Source organism: Rhipicephalus microplus, chromosome 7, assembly GCF_043290135.1.
Source record: "Rhipicephalus microplus isolate Deutch F79 chromosome 7, USDA_Rmic, whole genome shotgun sequence".
In the NCBI taxonomy this organism is placed as follows: Eukaryota; Metazoa; Arthropoda; class Arachnida; order Ixodida; family Ixodidae; genus Rhipicephalus; species Rhipicephalus microplus.
The window spans coordinates 31,583,237-31,603,187 of NC_134706.1; the positions used below are offsets into that span (position 1 = coordinate 31,583,237).

General features: G+C 47.6%; 2 protein-coding genes across 2 annotated transcripts; both read right to left on the reverse strand.

Annotated features, from left to right (window-relative positions):
• Window positions 1–1,760: 1,760 nt before the first annotated feature.
• LOC119179300 (uncharacterized) lies at window positions 1,761–17,851 on the reverse strand (the record flags this gene model as incomplete). The annotated part of the gene is made up of 2 exons (XM_075869951.1): window positions 1,761–3,008; window positions 17,686–17,851. Coding segments are annotated over 2 exons (909 nt in total), but the record flags the coding sequence as incomplete, so codon positions are not given.
• Window positions 17,852–17,960: 109 nt separating this feature from the next.
• Window positions 17,961–19,832, reverse strand: LOC119179804 (ADP-ribosylation factor-like protein 4C). The gene has a single exon (XM_037430923.2). The coding sequence runs from the start codon at window positions 19,064–19,066 to the stop codon at window positions 18,461–18,463; it is 606 nt and encodes a 201-aa protein (XP_037286820.1). The 5' UTR covers window positions 19,067–19,832; the 3' UTR covers window positions 17,961–18,460.
• Window positions 19,833–19,951: the final 119 nt, after the last annotated feature.

Consider the following 19,951-nt stretch of genomic DNA (forward strand, 5'->3'; position numbering starts at 1 on the left):
TTCATGGCATTGTGATTTGGTGAAGCAATGTATCTAAAATGCACTGTTTCCAAGGAAGGTACTCATTGTGATGGCTTCATTGTGTCAGCCATTTCTTTTTGGCATAACTTTAAAAAAAATGGAGTACCTCTACACGAGTCAGGGATATTTCTCAACAGCTGCATCATCATGCTGCATGCGTAATCTGAATCATGACCGCTACTTGAAGCAATGGTAAGATCGTAGACACTCCATTCAATGCAAGGATAATGTAGCAACTCCACCAATTTTGTACGCACACACAGTGCCGCACCTATATCGTCACACCACTGCCGAACCTCAATATAACATATTATATATTATAACGAAGTAAACAAAAATAACTTTGGCTTAAACGACAAATAACTTTGCTGTAAGTATAGTGTTATTCATGTGCATTTACAACAAGTTTTCAAAGTTATTTTTGTGGCAAGATGTGAGTTAAATATTATGTTTGTCTTGTTAAACATCTCGTTTGACTAATGCAAATGCCTTGGAGCCCAGTAGATGAAGGTTTTGAGGGACGGAGAATCATTCAACGGGTAATGTTGCTTGCCCCAGCATTTTCACAAGACAATGGCAAGGTTCTGTTTGCTGTCGCAGAAGTCGGTTGCCAGATGTGGAGTATTTGCCCCTATAATTCGGGCTTTCCCGTATGGTTACTGTGTAATTGTGCCTGTGCGGTCTGTTCACATTGGCCATTTTACTTAGTAGCCTGTGTGTGTTGCAGAAGTCTGAGCCCCCTTTTTTCGCTGTACGTTCTCTTCTACAATTAACAGATTGGACGCGAGCATGCCTCGGAAATAGGGAACTTACGCGTTCTGACTCGATTGTGTCTCAATAGTAGGCAACGCATGCACAACAACGGATTTACCAGAAGACCTGAATGGCATCGCAAAAGTCCACACATCGCGTGGGCAGCATTGCAATGCATCGTTGCAATACCTCGCCGGTGACTCGATCTCTCCAGCGACTCGATCTCATCACTGACACTGGTAAAATACTTAAAAACCCGAAGCGGCACGTAGGTTACTGGCGTCCTAGTGGCACATTACAGGAAAGCTGGAAATGTAAGCACTGGCCCCCTTGTCTGTCAACTGACTTCTGCGACACCAAACAGAACCTTGCCAAGACAACTTGACTTGCAGCGTTGGCGCCAGCAACATTTACTGTTCAATGGTGTCTCGTCCTATACACTGCGCAACATGTGGATCAGCCAGCTAAAAACTCACGCATCCATCTAAGCACAGTGATGTCGACTGTTGCGCACGGCATTCACTTCACTTGTAAGTCAGGATGGCTTGAAGTTGATGTGTGTGAATTGCATAAGCTCCTATTTGGACAACTCATGTTGTATTATAGTAGTTTCGTACTGTCATCAAACTGTTAAGAAAAGCTTTCTTGCTGCTTGCAATATAGTAGTAACTTGTGTGCTTTTTAGGTGAATTATCAACAGGTGACTAAAAAAACAGCACAGCAATGATGGGTAGCCTCAAGGGTATTTTTTTGTCTGGCATTAGGAGAATTCAATATCACGGTCAGAGAGTCAGTGGCCCCGCTGCCGTCATGATGCAAGTGTCGTACTCTCGTGACTGCACAATTTGACCGACATTCATTACATTGATGTGTAAAAAAATTGTTGAGTAATTTTCAGAGCACTTGCACATGTTTATGGCAGAAACGAGCTTTCAAAGCCAATATATTAGTCAGTGTAGTGGTTTCAAGTGAAAACGTTACACCAGTGCCACAACCTGACCAAATTCTTTATTATTCTCGCGGCGTTCCAGTTAGGTTGCAGTTAGCAGATTGATGGCACTATGATTGTGAAGTATTTTCTGCAGAAAAACAATATCAGCAACAAAAGACATACTTGACAAACATATGTTGTGGACTGTCGGTTCTCACAAGTGTTTGTTCCCTTGTACGTTGCTCTTCTTTGCAATGGCAACACTGGCCCAGCAAGTATCAGCTCTAGTAAAAGCAGTCACCAGCAACAGGGACCTTAGTAGCATAAAGACAAAACACAGTGTTGAGTATATTACGCGTGGGACACGTTGCTTTGTTGCAAAGAGGCGCCATTAGCTTATTTTGTTTTGTCCCCGCTTTTGCCCGAACAGTCTCACCACTTTGTACGTTCCTCTAGTTAAATCAGGTATACACATTTTGGCACACAAGTCAAAGTGCACAGACCGCCTCTTTGCGGAAAGAAGGGAAGCGCACACAAGAACATCACATGGAAGTTGGCCGTTACGTAATAGTCCAAGTCTGGCTGAACCGCGTCGGGTCGTACGTGACACCGTGGTCTACCACCTCAGGCACCACGGCAGTTGTCATGCTGATTGGGGTCCTGCTGTTACCCCGACTTGGATGGACGCGAGCTGCCAGCAACCAACCGCAGCAGGCATTCTTGATTTTCTGCGTCTGGCAGAAGAATAGTCTTAGCAGACAGAAGACAAAGCCAATGCCCACCAAGGGAGGCCCTAGTCCCAGAACGGTAGGCCTGGACTCCGGGTTGCCGAAACGGCCGTAAGTCGCGAGAAGCGTGACGGCCGAGCCCAGGAACGCCAGCAGGGCTCCCAGAAGGAGCAGCACGTCGGCGCCCAGGGTTTCTCGGAGCAGCTGGCCCGGAGGTATGAGTGGCCGGCGGCCCTTGAGAGGCTTTCGGCCGGCTAGGTTGATTCCGGGAGGCGGGCAGGCGATGCTGACCTCGGTCCAGTCCTGGCCACCGCCGTCGTCGGTGTGCGGTTGCAGCGCCATCTGTTCCTGTTGCTGCTGCCGCAGCTGCTGGCGCTTGATCATGATCTCGCGAAGTCGCCGGGCGACCGGCGTCAGTGCGGCGCTGCGCATGTTTCGGAACGACTTGACGGCCAAAGCCACCGTAGGGTTGGTGAGGATCGGGTCGTTGGGGTCCAGCGTTGCTGGTGGTGGCGACGAAGGCGGCAGGGCGCCCGGCGCCAAGCCGTTTGGCGCCTGGGACGCCACGGCTGCGCCTGCGTGGTAGATGACGCATATTGAAACAGTACCAATAGTGCGAGCTTCAGCTTGTTGGTGCAGCACACAGTGGTGTCCTGGACACCTCTGGCGTTGTGTATGCTTATACATGCACACATACAAACGCACGCATGCATAAAAGTGTAGTTGAACCTGCCCCCCGAAAAAAATATCCTGGCTATGCAGGACACAGCTGGAAAGGGAGCTGTCCGGCGCTGTCGTGTGTTTCCTTTCTGAGTCACGTTCGTATACTCGCGCTCTTTGGCTCATGACGTCCGACGTCCTGAAACCAGACACCAGCTTCCTGACCCTTCAGTCAAATGTTTGAGGAACGAAGACCAAAGTACACAGTGGTGCACTTTTAAAGGAAACATCGGTGCCATCACCACGCTCTCTCATGTTCCCTCTGATTGTGTTCATCACTGCAATATATCTTTTTGGGCCATACGTTTTTGGAAGGTGGCTTTTGAAGATACGCTCACTTTTTGTGAGATTTGCGACTGAAGTACCTAATGCACGAGCAAATAGTAGTACAATCCCTCATCGCACACTAAAGGGTCTACAGGGGCGTATTGCTGTATCACAATAATATTCGTCGTCTGTTCTGTCTCCTGTGATTCCTCGCGTTATTCCCGCGTGCATCCGGTACTTACAGGGCACCGACAGCGTGCACGTTATCAGCGTGACACTCGAGGGCCAAGTTTTTAAGGAGAAAGAGAAAAATACTTTATCAATACGCACAGCTTAAGTAGACGCAAGCTTTTCTTGTGTAAAGACGCAAACTTCATAGGCGTGCGATATAAGGTTCTCCCTCGAGGGGGGGGGGGGGGGGGGGGCGTATAGGTTCGTAGCAGCACCCCCATCCTTATCATGTCAATGTATGAGGCTGACTTTAAGCCCCCCTTTCCCCAGAGTCGCAGCCTTGGGTCGACGCTTGAGGCTGGCATTGCGCTCCCCTCTCGCCTAAGAGGGGGTGGGGGCACCCCCCACCCGTGCACAGGCCCATGCAAGTACGCCTCCCCCCCTCCCCCCCCCCCCTTTTTTTCCCGAGTTCCGGAAGCACCGCCGGCCGTAGACTCCGAAGCTGTAATCGCTCGAAATCTGGCGATAACGACCATACTCCCGTGAGAATTTAAACTACGCTTCTGTACACAGGCGTAGCTGCAACAAGTTGTGTACGAGCCGCAATCTGAACGGATAAAATTCGCTTTATGAAGGGCGGTGTGTACGAAGAAACTAAATGGAGTGATTTCAATGTAGAAAGGGAGTAGATGGTATTCATGAGACCCAACTGAATCAGTAAATATTTGGCTTAGAAAGGGGGTACTTCTGTCATGCACTATAAATATAGACAATAAACCGGAATGTACTGGAGTATATACACATTCATTTTCCGCCGTTTTACACGGACGCGCGGAGAAAAATCGGGCCAATTCTTTGATTATGATCAAATCTATGCTCCACAAACACTCCGACGCATCGCTCAGCGGCTTTCATTGGCAGCTGGAGGAGTGACGTGGGCAGCCTCGCTGGTAGTCGGCCTCCAGAAACCAACATATGGCTCGGACGAAACACCCGAATCGCAGTGCAGCGGGGGTTGTGCGAAGCCTTCGACCACGTTCGGGAAAGCAAAACTATTCTGTGCACGTTGTGGACATCACAAGCGAAAATTCCTCCTTCCGGTGATGCGTAAAACTTCGATAGTCGTACACACTTGAATTGCATGCATCTTGGCAATTCACTAATATTAAAAAGAAAGAAAAAACGACCATTCGCTTTGCGAGGTGTTGCTCCCTTGGGCTTTCCCATTGGTCGTGATTGTTGGAAAAGTATTAGAAAGTATTCGGTAACTCGGATATGCGTTATTTGATTCGTTTACCTAATTGAATACAACGCTATTGGACCAGTTATTCGAAATTTTCGGATGTTCGCACACTCCTTAGGGTTTCAGCTTGACTGGTTGGAAGAGGGAAGGTGAGTTGAATCCCCTCCCTTGGCTACCCCACTGTGCTTTCGGTGGGGGGGGGGGGGGGGGGCGTTCATACAATCGACTCGGATGATAGGAGGATGACTTTCACCTTCGATTATCGTTAGAACCGGGTGACTTCTTCGAGATGCCAACCTGGGTTTGGAGTTGTGCGCAGCTGTTCAACCTGCTTTCGCGGAACACTGCGAACGTTTGTCGGCGGAGCCAAAACTCTCCCTCTTTCTCGTGGCATGATATAAGGTGCGCCTTTCGGGAACCTCAAGCATGCGTCATTATCATGGCGTCCGGCGGCGTTCCTTTTCTGGGTCGCCGTGTGACCTTACCGCGCGCCACTGCACTGCGTGCATGTCCGTTATGGCACAGTACTGACATTTATCGACCCGCGACCCACTTTGCGTGCACTCTTCCATACAGTTCGACCCGCGTCCGCGCAGCACGCAATGTACTACAAAGGATTTCGGCGACAATACAGAAAGGGTACGTGCACATGCGGCGTATGCATGTAGGCGGGAGCGTAGTTCAGAAGCATGCGCGTACGAAGGGTCCTTCATTGAGGAGGCGGAAGAGGGGAGGGACAACCTCACCCCACCCCGTTGGCCGAGACGGGAAGAAAACGAGCTCCCCAATTGGACGCTGAGATGGAAATGAAGCGATGACGTGCTGCCCACGAAGGGCATGCCATTGGTTCCTTCCTTTCCGGGGTGGGAATTGGGTATACAGTTCTTCGAACGCAACATCAGTGGTCTTTGGTCGCCACTGTCATCGAAAAAAAAAATGCGTAACCATAACCCTGAGCTTTAGAAAAACGGTGACGTGAAAGGTCCCACCGAGCATTGGTGCATCCATTTAGTCACGTGATTAGGGGATGGGCATCATAGCGACCCCTTTTCATACCACCCCGTGCGCACGGCTGTGCTCCAGATTTCATGTAGTCTAGATTAGCGTAAAAACTGTCGTATTCAGAAACGCTCCTTGAACTTGACTTGCCACCGCCTTTAATGCAGCACAGACACGTTTCGAACGCTCTGATTATTTGGAAACTCTATTGGTGCGCAGCACAAACAAACGCGCGTTGCTTTAGGCAGTGCCAATGCAGCGCAGACACGTTTCGAACGCGCTGCTTTAGGCAGTGCCAAGGCAGCACAAACGCGTTTCAAACGCGCTGCATTGAAGGCGGTGGCAAGTCGAGTTGAAGTCAAGAAGCCAGCGTTTCTCAATACGGGGGTACAGATATACACAAAAAGTGGTACCGCGCACTGCTCTGAATGAGCGATTTAGTATGCACTGCTTCAATGTACAATCTGCATAGTCATCATCATCATGGTGATCTGTTGGTATGCGTGCACGAAATCAATCGCAGAGTGGAACAAGAGACAAACACCTCGGCGAAATGCCGGCTGGTGGCTTGACAGCTCGTCGCACGCAAGTCCGCACGCACACACACACACACACAAAGTCGAATAGTGAATTTTAGAACCGAATACAATAGTCACATTAAGTCGAATACAAACCAACACACAAATTAGAATTATTTTCGAATAGATAGGCAACCGTTTCCTAATGAAGCGTGTCATTTCATATCAATTTGTTTGAAACAAATATTCAGAATATTATTTAGCCACTGAACATTATAATTACTTTTAACCGACCAAAAATATGGCTCAATTATGTAAACTGAAGTATAGCTCTTACACAGCAGGGACCAGAGGTTCAACAAATGTTATAACCTGTTTGAAATGTAGCAGTTACGATATAAAAGCAGTAATTAATACTCACACCACACGCCTGGTCACCTCTACGTTCACAAAGTGCAATCGCTTCGGATTTAGTCCACATGGTGCGGGCATGTCGGCATGATAGCTAGCTCTTCCGGGCTGGTTCCGGGCTGGTCTGCGAAGTCTACTTCGCAGACCAGCACGGAAGCAAACTTCTAGCGGGGCATTGTATCAGTCAAGCCCTCGCTATACTGCAATGTCTCGAGGGATTCGGACCGACGGCTGTGGGTGCTGACGGGGAACACAGACTCATCCCCTGACGTTCATTGACTTGCGCCCTGTTGGGTTTCTTTCTTCCCACACCTCCCTATCTCTCTCTCTCCGGCACTTCTTCGCGATTCAATTAGTTGCTCGGAGGATTTTAAGCTGAACGGTTGCGTTGCCCGCGATCTCCGAAGCCGCCGTAGCTCTCGCCGACTGGTTCGCCCTCCACGACCTCTTGACGCCGTGCAGCTCTCGCCGTGTAGTGCCCCGTTCTCGCACTTTGTTTTGCGACCAGCTGCCAACTTTCCTATCCCCTTCTTTTTCTGTCGCCTACCTCGTCCTATTTCTTTATCTATATCGTTCCACTATTCTTTTTGTACCACATTCCGCCTTCCCCTACGAGGCACTGCGCCGTATCGCCTATGAGGCAGACAGAAAGGCAGACACCTCTCCTTTCTTTCTTTCTTTCTTTCTTTCTTTCTTTCTTTCTTTCTTTCTTTCTTTCTTTCTTTCTTTCTTTCTTTCTTTCTTTCTTTCTTTCTTTCCTTCTTTCTTAATGCATTAGCATAAAGGAAGGAAAGACCATTTTACGCTCGATATCTGTAGGCTTACACTATTATAAAAAACCTTGCTCAGTGCAGCGTTCGTGCGGAAGCATCACCTTTTACAATCTCAACGTGCACAACAGCGCTTGCTCCATTATAGGCGACCATGTTTCGATCGAGCTATCGGGAGGTTGCGTCATCGCAGACAGATCAAACGCGTCGAGTTGTGAAATGTCGAGTTGGAAAACAGGACTTGCGTGTAAGGGATCGACCGCATGGATTTCGTCGCTGCATGCGTTTCGCTTTTGCCTTTCCAGCGCAACGCGAAAAAAAAAAACAAAAAAAAAACATTGTCACTTCGTCGTCTGACGAACGAGAAGTTGTGAAAGGGGGGACGATTGGATCTCGCAAGTTAGGCTAATGATCGGTGGCGGCCCCATTTTAATGAAGTGGTCGGGAGAAGAATCGACGTGCATCACATGTTCCACGGGAACGACAACAAAGGTTCGTCGACTCACGTCGGTTCCGTTTTGGTCGATCCCATTTCTCACTGAATTCGAATTCCCTGGGAGAAAAACTTCGAAGAAAAAGACATGTGATATCCACGAAATGAATGATGTGGGCGAAGCAGTGGAATTGTTTGGTGTTACCGTAAATCACCCGCGACATTGACCACTCACGCACGTATACGAGTGACAAAGCGGTGTATACAGCTATATACAAGGTTTATTGGTCATAAATGGTACGTTTTGTAGAGTTGTGAATCTCCTTTTGCCTTCATCATTATACTGCTTTGTGGTATCGAATCCAGCCTTAAGTTGGCAAAGACGAAGGTCTGGGCACGTTCCCCTGGTGGTGGTTGGTTGTTTCCAGCCATACGAAACGCATCGTATAGCAAATATTGAGACGTCATATTCTGCACACGCCAGTCGTCGTCCGTGATTATCATCACCTTCAGCGTCATCGTCATTACGACTACGGCGTGCACTCCAACGCCGCCAATCGACAAGCCTCGAAGTTTAACCGCGGTAAAAACAACTCGGCGGAAAATTCAAGATGGGTTTAACGACGCAGCGAGCAATGGAAAGGAAAATGGCAGATGTAACTTGAAGGGACGGGAAGGGAGCAGCAAGGGTCATATATGAAACTGGTGCCAAGGGCATCGCAACCAAAATCAAGATGACGAAATCGGCGTGGTCAGGGCGTGTCGCACGCGCAGGCGAGATGACCGCTGGCCATTAAGAGCGACTGGATTCCAAGCGAGGAAAAAGGCGCGACGGGGTCACAACACAGGTAGTCAGGTGAGCATGCAGGTGAGACGAGATCCGCGCAGGTGCTGTCTTGACTTTTCTCTGCTGTCATTGCATTATAGCGCAATTAAAGCATTACGAAACGAACGTCTACCAACTACAGCCCAACTTAGCACTCTTCTGTTGCAAGATTGAATTAGAAAGTGTGCGGGTGTAACGTGGCAGCAGCCGGCACAAGACCGGGTTGATTGGCGGAATATGGGAGAGGATTTTGTCCTGCCGTGGGTGTAGTCAGGCTGATGATGATAATGGTGATCATGTACTCCTCACTACTCTGATGAAAGTTACCCCCCCCCCCCCCCGCCATTTCCAATGGGAAACCCTGCGCACTGTTCGAAGCGAGTAGAGATTTCCTCGAATAATTTCGGATCGAGTAGTTGGAATAAGTATATATCACATATAATAAATGAAAATGAACATTTTTGTTATGACCTAACCAACTCGTGCAATAATTTCAAGAATTGGAACGATAGGCACGTGTGAATGTCATTTTTGGTTTGAAATGAGATGGAAGCAACTTTTAATGTACACTCGCAAGATTTGACTAGCAGTAGGCTGCAAGTTATAAGCTGTGCAATACGTTACGGTTTAATGTTTACCATACTTGGTGCATATCAGCATCCATGTATAACACGCTTCTAACATTTGAAATAAATTACGTGAGGCTCGAGTGCCGGCATTATTTTGTCCAAGGGGTTGCATCGCGGTGGAGGTGGAGAGGGGGGTGGAGAGTGCTGGAGCGCAGTTGAGGGGAGGACATGCTAATGTGGCTTGATGGGGCAAGTGCCCCTTTTGCACCTCCCCTACCAGTCAATGCTCGTGACTTGAGGTGACGGTACGCACATTTGCCGCCATACATACGGATTGCAAGTTGTTATTGCGTCTAATTTACTTTTTTCACGTCCATATCGTAAATACTGAGATACACTTTAAACAGTACAATCAACGTCTCCTATACGTTCCTCGGCTTCACTATATGCTCGTTTTAATTAACGTTGTTTGAAACAAAGAACAGCTGATTAAGCACCTTGCTGTACGGATTGAAAATAACTATAAGTAGATATATCCTATACGCTAAAAGATTACCATACATAGCACCGAGACAGGAACAATCAATGCAACTCAAACAATTTACACAACGTAATTGGAACGCAGTTGCTTCGTTGTAACAAATCGTTCATTATAACCGTGTTAGGCGTATCGAACTTGCGCGATGAGTATTTCATTTAGTAAGAAGAAGTGCAAATTTAGTAAGAAGAAGTGCAAAGTGCAAACGGCGTGGTTTAGTGGATATCATCGCTACGCCGCTGAAACGAATGCGGCGGAATTCGGCACCTCCATCCGGAACCGGTGGTTGAGGCGAAACGAATGGACCCACACAATCCGCCTTTTTTAGTACTACTGTGCTGCCCACCGCCGTTTTATCAGGTTATGATAAGAGCCAGGACAACCGCCATTGCCAGAAAAAAAAAAAAGCCTCCGAGATTAAAATGCGTTTCGTGAGTTATCCGCTAGATGGAGAGAGCACGTGCCGTGCATCGCAAGAAAAAAACACACACAAAAAGAAACAGGCGGATTAACAAACAGTTGTTCTTATGTAACCGCTACCATATATCAGCGCAAGAAGCACTGCACTGTTGAACCTACGGTGTAATGTTAACTTCGATCGATTCAACGAAATTCGTTGTGTTCAACGAATATGCATGTATTAATTCAACGACACAGACGTCACAGTATGACGTAATTGCACTATAGGGTGTTTTTTTTCTACGTCACTAGTCTTCACGCCGGCGACGCTCACATTTACAGTTTGGCGATCTATGCATGGCTTTCGTTTTAATATATATATATATATATATATATATATATATATATATATATATATATATATATATATATATATATATATATATATATATATATATATATATATATATATATATATATATATATAACTACCGCAATTAACCTGCGGTCATTCGGGTGATTGCCACGACAACGCCTACGTGCACGTGAGAGGTGACACGTACATGCACCATTCTACATTTCGAGGCATTATAAATGTGTAGGAAGCAATTGCGATGGATTACGCAAGTGAGGGAATGGGCTTATATACCGCGCTCCAGCGCGTTCGTGCCGGTGAACAGCACCAGCCGAGATATCGACGAGCGGTCGATGTGATCGACATTTTCACCGGATGTCATTCGCAGTTGCACGTACGCTGTAGGTATACGCACAGTACCACGAAGCGTGCGACGGGGTCGTTATACACTTGCAAGAGCTCGTCGATTAGTTCGTGTGCACTCAACCGAGATTAGGTGGCATCATTGGTGACCATACGCCGATGTGCTCGTTTCAGTATGCTGCGGTTGCACATCAGTCTGCTCTGCCCGACAGGCGCGTAGCCAAAAATTTGTTTTCAGGAAAGGGGGGAGGGGCAACTTTTTGATTTCGCGGAGGACACCCCCTTCAAATGTTAATCCTTGACTCTTTTACCATGGCGAAAAATATTTCTGGGGGCAAGGGGGGGGGGGGGCAGGCACGTAGCCAGAATGTTTTTCGGGGGGGGGGGGGCACCTTGATTTCGGAAGCCCCTTAAAATGGCAATTTTTCGCTTTTTATGTCATGGCGAGAAAATAACTTTCTGGGGGGGGGAGGGGGGGGGGAGGGTTCGGTGTGCTACACCCTCGCTAGTCCGCTGCTACCCAATAGCGGATGACAAAATAGAGAGGAAAAAAAAAGAAAGAAAAAGCGCAGCTAGTGCGGCAAGCTGCACACCCAACGGCGGAGCTGGTGTTCGACCTAGTTTTGTTGAAGCTTTTGTTAGTGATGTCAAGAGAGTGAGAGAGATGATTCATTTGAAGGCAGAGGTCAGCCTGAGCTATAGCTCGGTCTAGCCTGCTATTCTGCACTGGGGAAGAGGGACAGGAAAAAAAAAGAAGTTATGAAGGGTGGCAATCAGGAGAAAAACAGGTTACGTGTAGTGATATGTCAAAATTTTGTTAGTACAGCTATAGGTATTGTCAAGCTTTTGAAGCTATGCCGAATTTTGGCTAATACAACAGCGTATGTCTATAGACTTGGCTATCCTGCTCCAATTTGTACGCCACACTGCGAACGTGGCACGTGTTTCATTTCTTTTTTTTGTGTGGTAACATGCATTGCGCGATTAGCTGTTGCACTCAAACCTCATTACAACAAGTTGAATTTTACAATAAAGTAAGCTCGTTATATCCGAAACTTCGTTATCAAGGTTATTTCTAACACTATGTATTGCGAGATCATTTTCATCTACTTCGTTATAACCGATATTTCGTTATATTCGTGTTCGTTATATCGTTGTTTGAGTGTATGCGATCTGTCACGTCACGTGATCACTTGATACGGTATTATAGTCACGCGACTAGCTTTTACGCGGTTCTTAGTCGGTTGCGTGACCTTATGCCACTATAGTTACGTGGCCGTATGTTTTATGATTTTCAGTTACGTGATGTATTGCGATTTTAGTCGCGGGACTGGTTACGTCATGCTATGTGATCTCAGTCTCGTGACTTTGTAAGGTAATAAGTTATAACGATAATAATAGTATACCGATAATAATAATATCTGGGGATTCGCGTTCCAATAGCGTGTACGGTTATTGGAGACGCCGTAGTGACAGGTTCCGGAGTTTCGACCATCTGGTGTCCTTTGACACGCACTGCCATCGCAACGCGTATACACGGGCCTCCGACAGCCCCGCCACGGTGGCATAGTGGGGGCTAAGGTATACTCGGCTGCTGATCCGCAGGATCAAATCCCGGCTCCGGCGGCTGCATTTCCGATGGAGGCGGAAATGTTGTCAGCCCGTGTAGTCAGATTTGGGTGCACGTTAAAAGAACCCCAGGTGGTCGAAACTTCCGGAGCCCTCCGCTACGGCGTCTCTCATAATCATATGGTTGTTTTGAGACGTTAAAACCCCACAAATCAATCAAATCACGGGCCTCCGGCGTTTCGCCTCTATCGAAATGCGACCGCCGCTGCCGGAATCGAACCCGTGACCTTCGGTATAGAAGCCGATCGCATCACAACCACTGCATCGCCGCGGCGGACGATATTACGTGATTTACCCCCCGTATTAACACAAACGCTCCCCGACTCGACTTTCACCTTTCACTTGACAGAGTTGCGCACTGCGCCGCTACTCGGCTGAAAATGACGCTGCGCTACTCAAGAATAGCGGCAAAGTATCACTGATATGCAGTGACTTTCCCTGTCTAAAGATGGCGCTCCCATCGGCTGTTTCCAAGTGAAGGTGGAGCGTTGAGTGAAGCGGCGTTCTAGAATACGGGGGGAAGGGGGGGTAGTCACATGTTTGGGTGTTACGTGAATAGTTTTTAGTCACTTAAAAAGGACGATAAAGAAAAGCAGTGGATTGGTTTAGATCATTGGCGCATCCAGAAAGGGGGGGGGGCGGTAGGGTCGATCGTCTCCCCCCTCTCAAATCTCTGTCAGCGCCCCCCCCCCCCCAATTCAGTGCTCGTAATCCACCTCCTATCACCAATTAGGACCAATGATAGTGAAACCACTGTGAGCACACATTAACAGCATTTAATTGTGCTATGAAAGGGTTTTTCTGCTAACAAAAACAAAAAAGTCATGACCACGTCCCCCTCTCCGGTGTTACTTTAGATCACCGCCCCCCCCCCCCCCCTCTCAAAAATGAGTGGCTGGATATGCACCTTGTTTAGATTGATAAATTGCCCTATGAGAACTCTAATGTCTTCTATTTGCTCATCATAGGTCTATAAGTAGAGTAGAAAATAAAGATTGATGTTTTAATTTTATATTTCGCGCCGAAATTTTCGCGCGTGATGCCGCGCATTTGAAATTGTATTTATCGTGTTTTGGTGGCATCCCCCCCCCCCCCCCCCCAAAAAAAAAAAAAATCTGCCTACGCCCCTGTCGAGTTGCGGCGGTCGCCAGAGAGTATATAGCAAGACGGTAATATCGGCTAAGGGCCACCGATGTTGCGTGTTCTTAGAACGGTTTACTTCCTACATTTGCCCCCAGAAGTCCAATGACCAATGGCAGACCGTAGCAAGAGGCACGTCATCGCCTCGCTTTCATTTGTGCACCAATGGCGAAGCTTGCCGGGCTCAAGTGATAGAAGTAGGGAGGGCGAGGAGTCTGCCATGAAACTTGATATAACCCGTAAACTGAAGCTTTGGGCTGTAGTTATTTTTGCATTGTAAAGCAGTCGCAATTATCGGCAGACATCAGGACCAGCGCACTCGCGAAACCATCAAGAAGTTTCATTATGCATCAGCATGACGTCTTTCTGTTTTATCGACGATGGAATAATCTTTTTTTTTTTTTTTGAAAACGCACGTGTAATGATCCATTGAAAGAAATCTTGTCATGCTTTTTTATGTTTTCAATGTTTTTACGTATATAATTTCCTGTCGTGTTAAATAAAAGCCCGGTTGAATGTGAGCGTTTGTCCGCGTCGCTGTTTTACATATTCTATGCACGGGCGGGGCGGGAAATCGTTCGAACGGTTCAGAAGCTACACAGAATGCCAGAGTGAAGAAGGGCCGCACGGAACAGTGGCAGCCACAGCACTTCGCATAGAGTATAGGGCCGCTCGATGAGGCGAGGCTGGCGCCCGTACTTTAGAAGACCGAGGCCCCGACCTGGGTCGAAGTCGTACGGCACCGTTCATGCACTTACCCCTCGCGTCACCCCAGCCCACCCGAACCGTATAAAGCGCGCTTGTATCGATGATTCGCGCAATCACGAGTCAATTGCAAAGAGAAGCTTCTAGTACAACCACGAGGTATATGCGTCGATGAAACTGCGGCAGTACGCGAAACACTGAGCTGCTTTCGTCTGGGGACCATAGAGATGCATATCTCGAAGCACGTCTGCGGCCCCTGCAGATGCATGTTTTTTTTTCTCGCTTTTTTCTTGCTTTTTTCATTACATGTATACGAGACCGGTGGTAACAAGCCCGGTGCTAAGCAATCGTTTTGTGCGCCGCTTATCAAGAGACGGTGGCGGACGAGCCAATCAATGTGAGTCGAAGGCTGAGCAAACGTATAGCGGACATGAAGACCTGCGGACATACAAAGATTTGCGATAAGCACTACCGAAGAATTTAAGTTTTGCTTTGGTGTCTCGAGTTTTCAGAATAACCGGGCATCTACGGTTGCTGAAGGCGACTTTCAGGAGTTTATTATACAGCATACTAATGATCTCGATCACGACAAAATATAAACAAACAAACAAACAAAAACATCACGGCAGATTTGCCCAAGTGGTGCGCCAATTAAGCACGAAGGAAAAGCCGAGCTGAGGGGCCTTCCATGTCTCCTTACTTTTTTTTAATTTCTCTCTCTCCCTTTCTCTCTGTGTCTCTTTTTTGTATCTTTATTTCTATTTATTTCTTTCCCACCTTATTTATTTTTCTCTATCTCTACAGACCGCATTATCATTAAAACGCGTTCATTCTTTCAACCTCATATTTTTTTCTCGCTTTATTATGCTTATATTGACAGCCATTTATCCTACCGCCTATCATCATGGGGTAACACGTACGCCATTCATCTCCAACCGCTTCAGCGCCTTCAAAACGAGGCGATAAAACTAATGACACATAGCCCATTCCGTTCCCATTTCATACCAATCTATCAACAGCTGCGCATTCTACCGATTCAAGAGTTGTTTTATCACAGATTATCCCTCATCACGTACCGCCCTATTCATCGTGAAATATCATTAGATAGTATTCCTCAGCATGTCCTTGTCAATAACAATATTACCAGGTTTTCAGAGCAAAACAGTTTTCTTTTACCCAAAATAAGACCAAACTGGCAGATTTACAGCTCGCTTCTATGATATTCATCTTTAGAATCGCGTACTTCTTCATACTAAATCATCTAGGTCACTGCAATCTTTTAAACACAACATAAAAGACATATTGTTAAAGGAACCTTTAGTTCAACTGCAATAAATTTATTTTCATCATCACTTTACACTTCTGTATTGGTATATTTGAGCATTGTATAATGCTACTATGGTATATATATTTTTCTTTTTAGTATAGATCATTTCTGTTTTGATTGCGTTTCAATTTGTTCGCTCTTTCTGCTGCTGTTAGTTTTTATGTACGCCACTAATTATAGGAGGTCCCCCTGGCAGTCTCATACTTTCAGACCTCCAGATTCTGTATGTATTATGTAACCCGTTTTTTTTTTTTTTGTGCATGCACTGGTAATGAACAAACTTGAATCCTTTTTTTTTTTTTTTTTTTTTTACAGATCGGAGATTTCTTCCTTTCTGAGCTGTTGCACGGGAGCACAAAAGCTGACGTCACAGCCTTGGCAGTGCAATTTTGAGGGGTCACACAACAGCCCAAAGAGGACTATTGGGGCACCCACGGAGTTCTTAAACTTTTTTTCCCCCTTATTTATCGCTTCCTCTTTTATTCTGTCCCTTTCTCCCTCTCTATCCTTGATTTTTTTTTAGTTTTTTATCATCTTTATCACGTTTATTTTTTATTTTGATATTCTCCAGTCAACCGATAAGTTTTTTTTTTCTTCTTCGTCTCAAGTCTAATCTTTATCCATATATTAATGATTGATATGTGGGGTTTAACGTCCCAAAACCACCATATGATTATGAGAGACGCCGTAGCGGAGGGCTCCGGAAATTTCGACCACCTGGGGTTCTTTAACATGCGCCCAAATCTTTATCCATATATTAACTGCCGGTTTCGTGGCCAATCCCCATGCGTAAGAGCCACATCACAAGGGTCAAGCAAGCAAGCAAGCAAGCAAGCAAGCAAGCAAGCAAGTGTTGCAAATGCTTGTGGGTATGAGCCAACTTCTAGGTGACAAAACAAAACGTGAAAACTGGGAAGGAGCGATTCATGCAGTGTGCACCGGTGTTTACCACAGCAATATCACCACTGCTTTCAATTCTCCAGCGGTCTCCACCAATGCGCCACCACATTCGTAGATATATGTTTCAAGAAGTGCTGTTTTCAGGAAGGTAACTTTACCACAGAGGTGTAATGTTTACGCCTCTGGTTTTTCAATGAGAAACTTGTACGCCTCGGTTAAATTTCGTCGGGGATTATGGTACCACTGGTAAGCCGAGGATGATACAATAGTAACGGTGAACCTTTGATTCGCACAGTATGAACTGGCGGCGCGCAGTGCGATTCACCCAATGTTTTGTGTTGCGTACCCACGTGATGACGACATGACACGCCGAGACTTTCGGGTTCTTCAGGCTCCGAAATAATGAAATCGGTGTCAACATTTCGCGCTCTCAGTAAGTGTCAGCATTCGGGAGAATTCAGCCGAAAGCAAGGAATATCCGGATAACTTAAAGTTTAATTGCTTAATCTTGGTTCAAATTGTAATTAGCCACATATACGCTTGCAACCGTACGGGGTACACTCTTCAGAATCGAAACTACGCTGTAACGCAATATCAGTTTAGCATGACGATAGTTATAGCGCGAGAACAAAACGACGACACAGAGACAAGTAGGACACGAAAGACTCTGTGTCGTCGTTTCGTTCTCGCGCTATAACTATCGTCATGCCATACCAACTAGCCCAAGCTGCCACACTTATCAGTTTAGCGTTCGCTGTTGGCCACCTTAAATTTACGCGCACTAAGCGCAAAGCTTCGCTTCGAAGTTAGCAATCGCAGAACAATCTGGCACGACCAAGCCAGAAAGCGCGTGCAGACGTGTTGCTTCAAGTGGCGAGGAAGCTCGCTGAGGTTCAGTGCACACAATTAATCGTACGTGCCTGCGTGTCGGAAAAAAAAAAAAAAAAAAAAAAAAACCGCCGCGCTCACCGGCGGTGGGACGCAGAGCCAGAGCCCGTGTCCAAAACCTGTTGATACCACGGCACAGCACACAACACGGTATGCACCTCACGCGCGGAGAAGCGTCGAGTGGGCATGCAAGCAAGCGGAGTCGGCCCTGTGGGGGGGATGGGTCCAGAGAGATTTTGTTGTCCCATCACCATAACGACCAGCTGCTGGTGCCCGGCACGTGATGTGCCCAGACATTTTTCCGAGATACGGGGAGGTGCGAAAGAGTGAGAAATCAATGGAACGACACCGCGAGGTTTATTTCTTTATGTATATTTTTATTGCGTCGGTGGCGTGGCGTTACCATTGTCGCGCTTACGAGATACACAAAACGCGAGCTGCGTACGCTGACCTGCAGCGGAAGCGGCTTCAGTCGCCGGCCCCGGGAAAACATTGAACATGACTACTACCACGGGGTCGGGAAAGAGGGAACAAACAAAAAACAACTACTTAAAAAGGAACAGGAACACACTCTTCAAACGCGCGAACACCCTCACGAAGACAAAAAGAAACTGGAGCACGGTGACGGGAGGCGTTTGTTTCGTTTGTTCATTTTGGGGGCAGTCGCTATGGGTCATGTGGCGCCACCTTTCGGGGCAAATAGTAACGACGGATTCAAGCGACGCGTTGTGCCGCTGCGGCATGCACGTAACAGTACGCGTCGTCACTGGAGGGCAGCAGCAGCGGACGTTCCGTTACGAGACACACACACACACACACACAAACACACACCACACAGAGTCCACAGGGCTCAAGTTTAGGACCGCGGTTTGCGCTTTGCCTGCTTCGCTTGGCGTCGCCGTCTGACGATCATGTCGTAAAGCCGTTCGAGCCCGTCGTCTAATCCCTCGCCGATAATGGCGCAGGCCGGCTGTACGTGCCACAAGTGACTGGCCGACAGTTCGTGTAGGCCGAGCAATCGCTCAATTACGCGGGGTTCCTTAGCACCGGGCAAGTCCTGCTTGTTAGCCAGCACTAGCAGCGGCACACCCGGGTTTTCGCGCGCGACGCGTTGTAACTCCAGTCGAGCTTCTTCCATGCGCTCTTCGTCCACGGAGTCTAGGACGAAGACGACTCCGTCGGTGCAGCGGGTGTAGGAACGCCAGAGGGGGCGCAGTTTGTCTTGACCCCCGACGTCCCAGATGAGAAAGCTGGTGCCCTTGGCGCGCCCCGAGGTACCCTTGATCTTCTCGCAGTTGAAGCCTATAGTGGGCACCGTGTTGAGGTACTGGTCGAATTTGAGCCTGTACAGGGCCGTCGTCTTGCCCGCGGAGTCCAAGCCCAGCATGACGACGTGAAGCGACTGGTTGGGCGGCAGGCTATCCAGTAGCGAGGCGGCGCCCTTGCCCATGGCCGAGCCCATTGCGGCAGCTGGTGTGTCGTTTCAACGGTCGCCATGGCCTCGGCGGCCCCTCTGCATCCCCGCCGTCCGACGATCGCGTCTCGCGACGGCTTCTTTGCCACCAGCGACTGAGATGCTCCACCCCGATCGTACGGGCGCCATGACAGCAGCACGGCAGGCGTCACCACAGTGGCCAGACGCGCGCGCGCTTTCCTGCCGCTAGTCGAGCATCTGCCAAAACGACGCCGATCTTCAAGTACTGGCCTCACGTCTTAAAGGCTGTGCTTTCGCATGCTGCGTTTTTTTGAGACCGTCGTGACCGAGATTCAAGCCCGACCGAGAGCCCGTATCAAAGCAGTTACGTGGAGCTGAAAGTCATGAAAGAGTACACCTTACCGACCTTACGTCACACAAAGCATTTGCCTGCTTACGTCACACAAAGCATGAGCCTGCACACAAAGCATTTTATCAAAAGAAATTGAAATGTTACACATGTGAGGTTTTGCCTTGCTGCGAGTGTTCCTTCCTATGTACAACTCGTGTGCATTAACTTTCTCCATATGTGCATGTAACCATGCATACCTCCATGCATGCGAGCACGGAGGAAGGAAAGGTGCAGACCTGTCTTTCCTCCGTGTATGCGAGCATGGTTACAACCATGCATGTAACAACCGCGTATGCAGCGGTCAGTAAAAACACTAACTGAAAGGTTTTAGTTTGAAATGCATACATTTTGTGCACGCACATTTGAACCTTGCAGATATTAGCGCCACCTGTCGGCTTGAATGTATACTTTAAAATGTCGTAATAATTGTTAAACATTTATTATACGTTTTTAGACTTGCAAACATAGATGACAGGACAAGTTGCACAATTAAAAATTTTGTAACATTAGTTTTGCTGTAG

What these genes read in the sequence shown, in the direction of transcription:
- LOC119179804 (XM_037430923.2), bottom strand. Translation starts at nt 19,066, where the DNA reads ATGGGCTCGGCCATGGGCAAGGGCGCCGCCTCGCTACTGGATAGCCTG.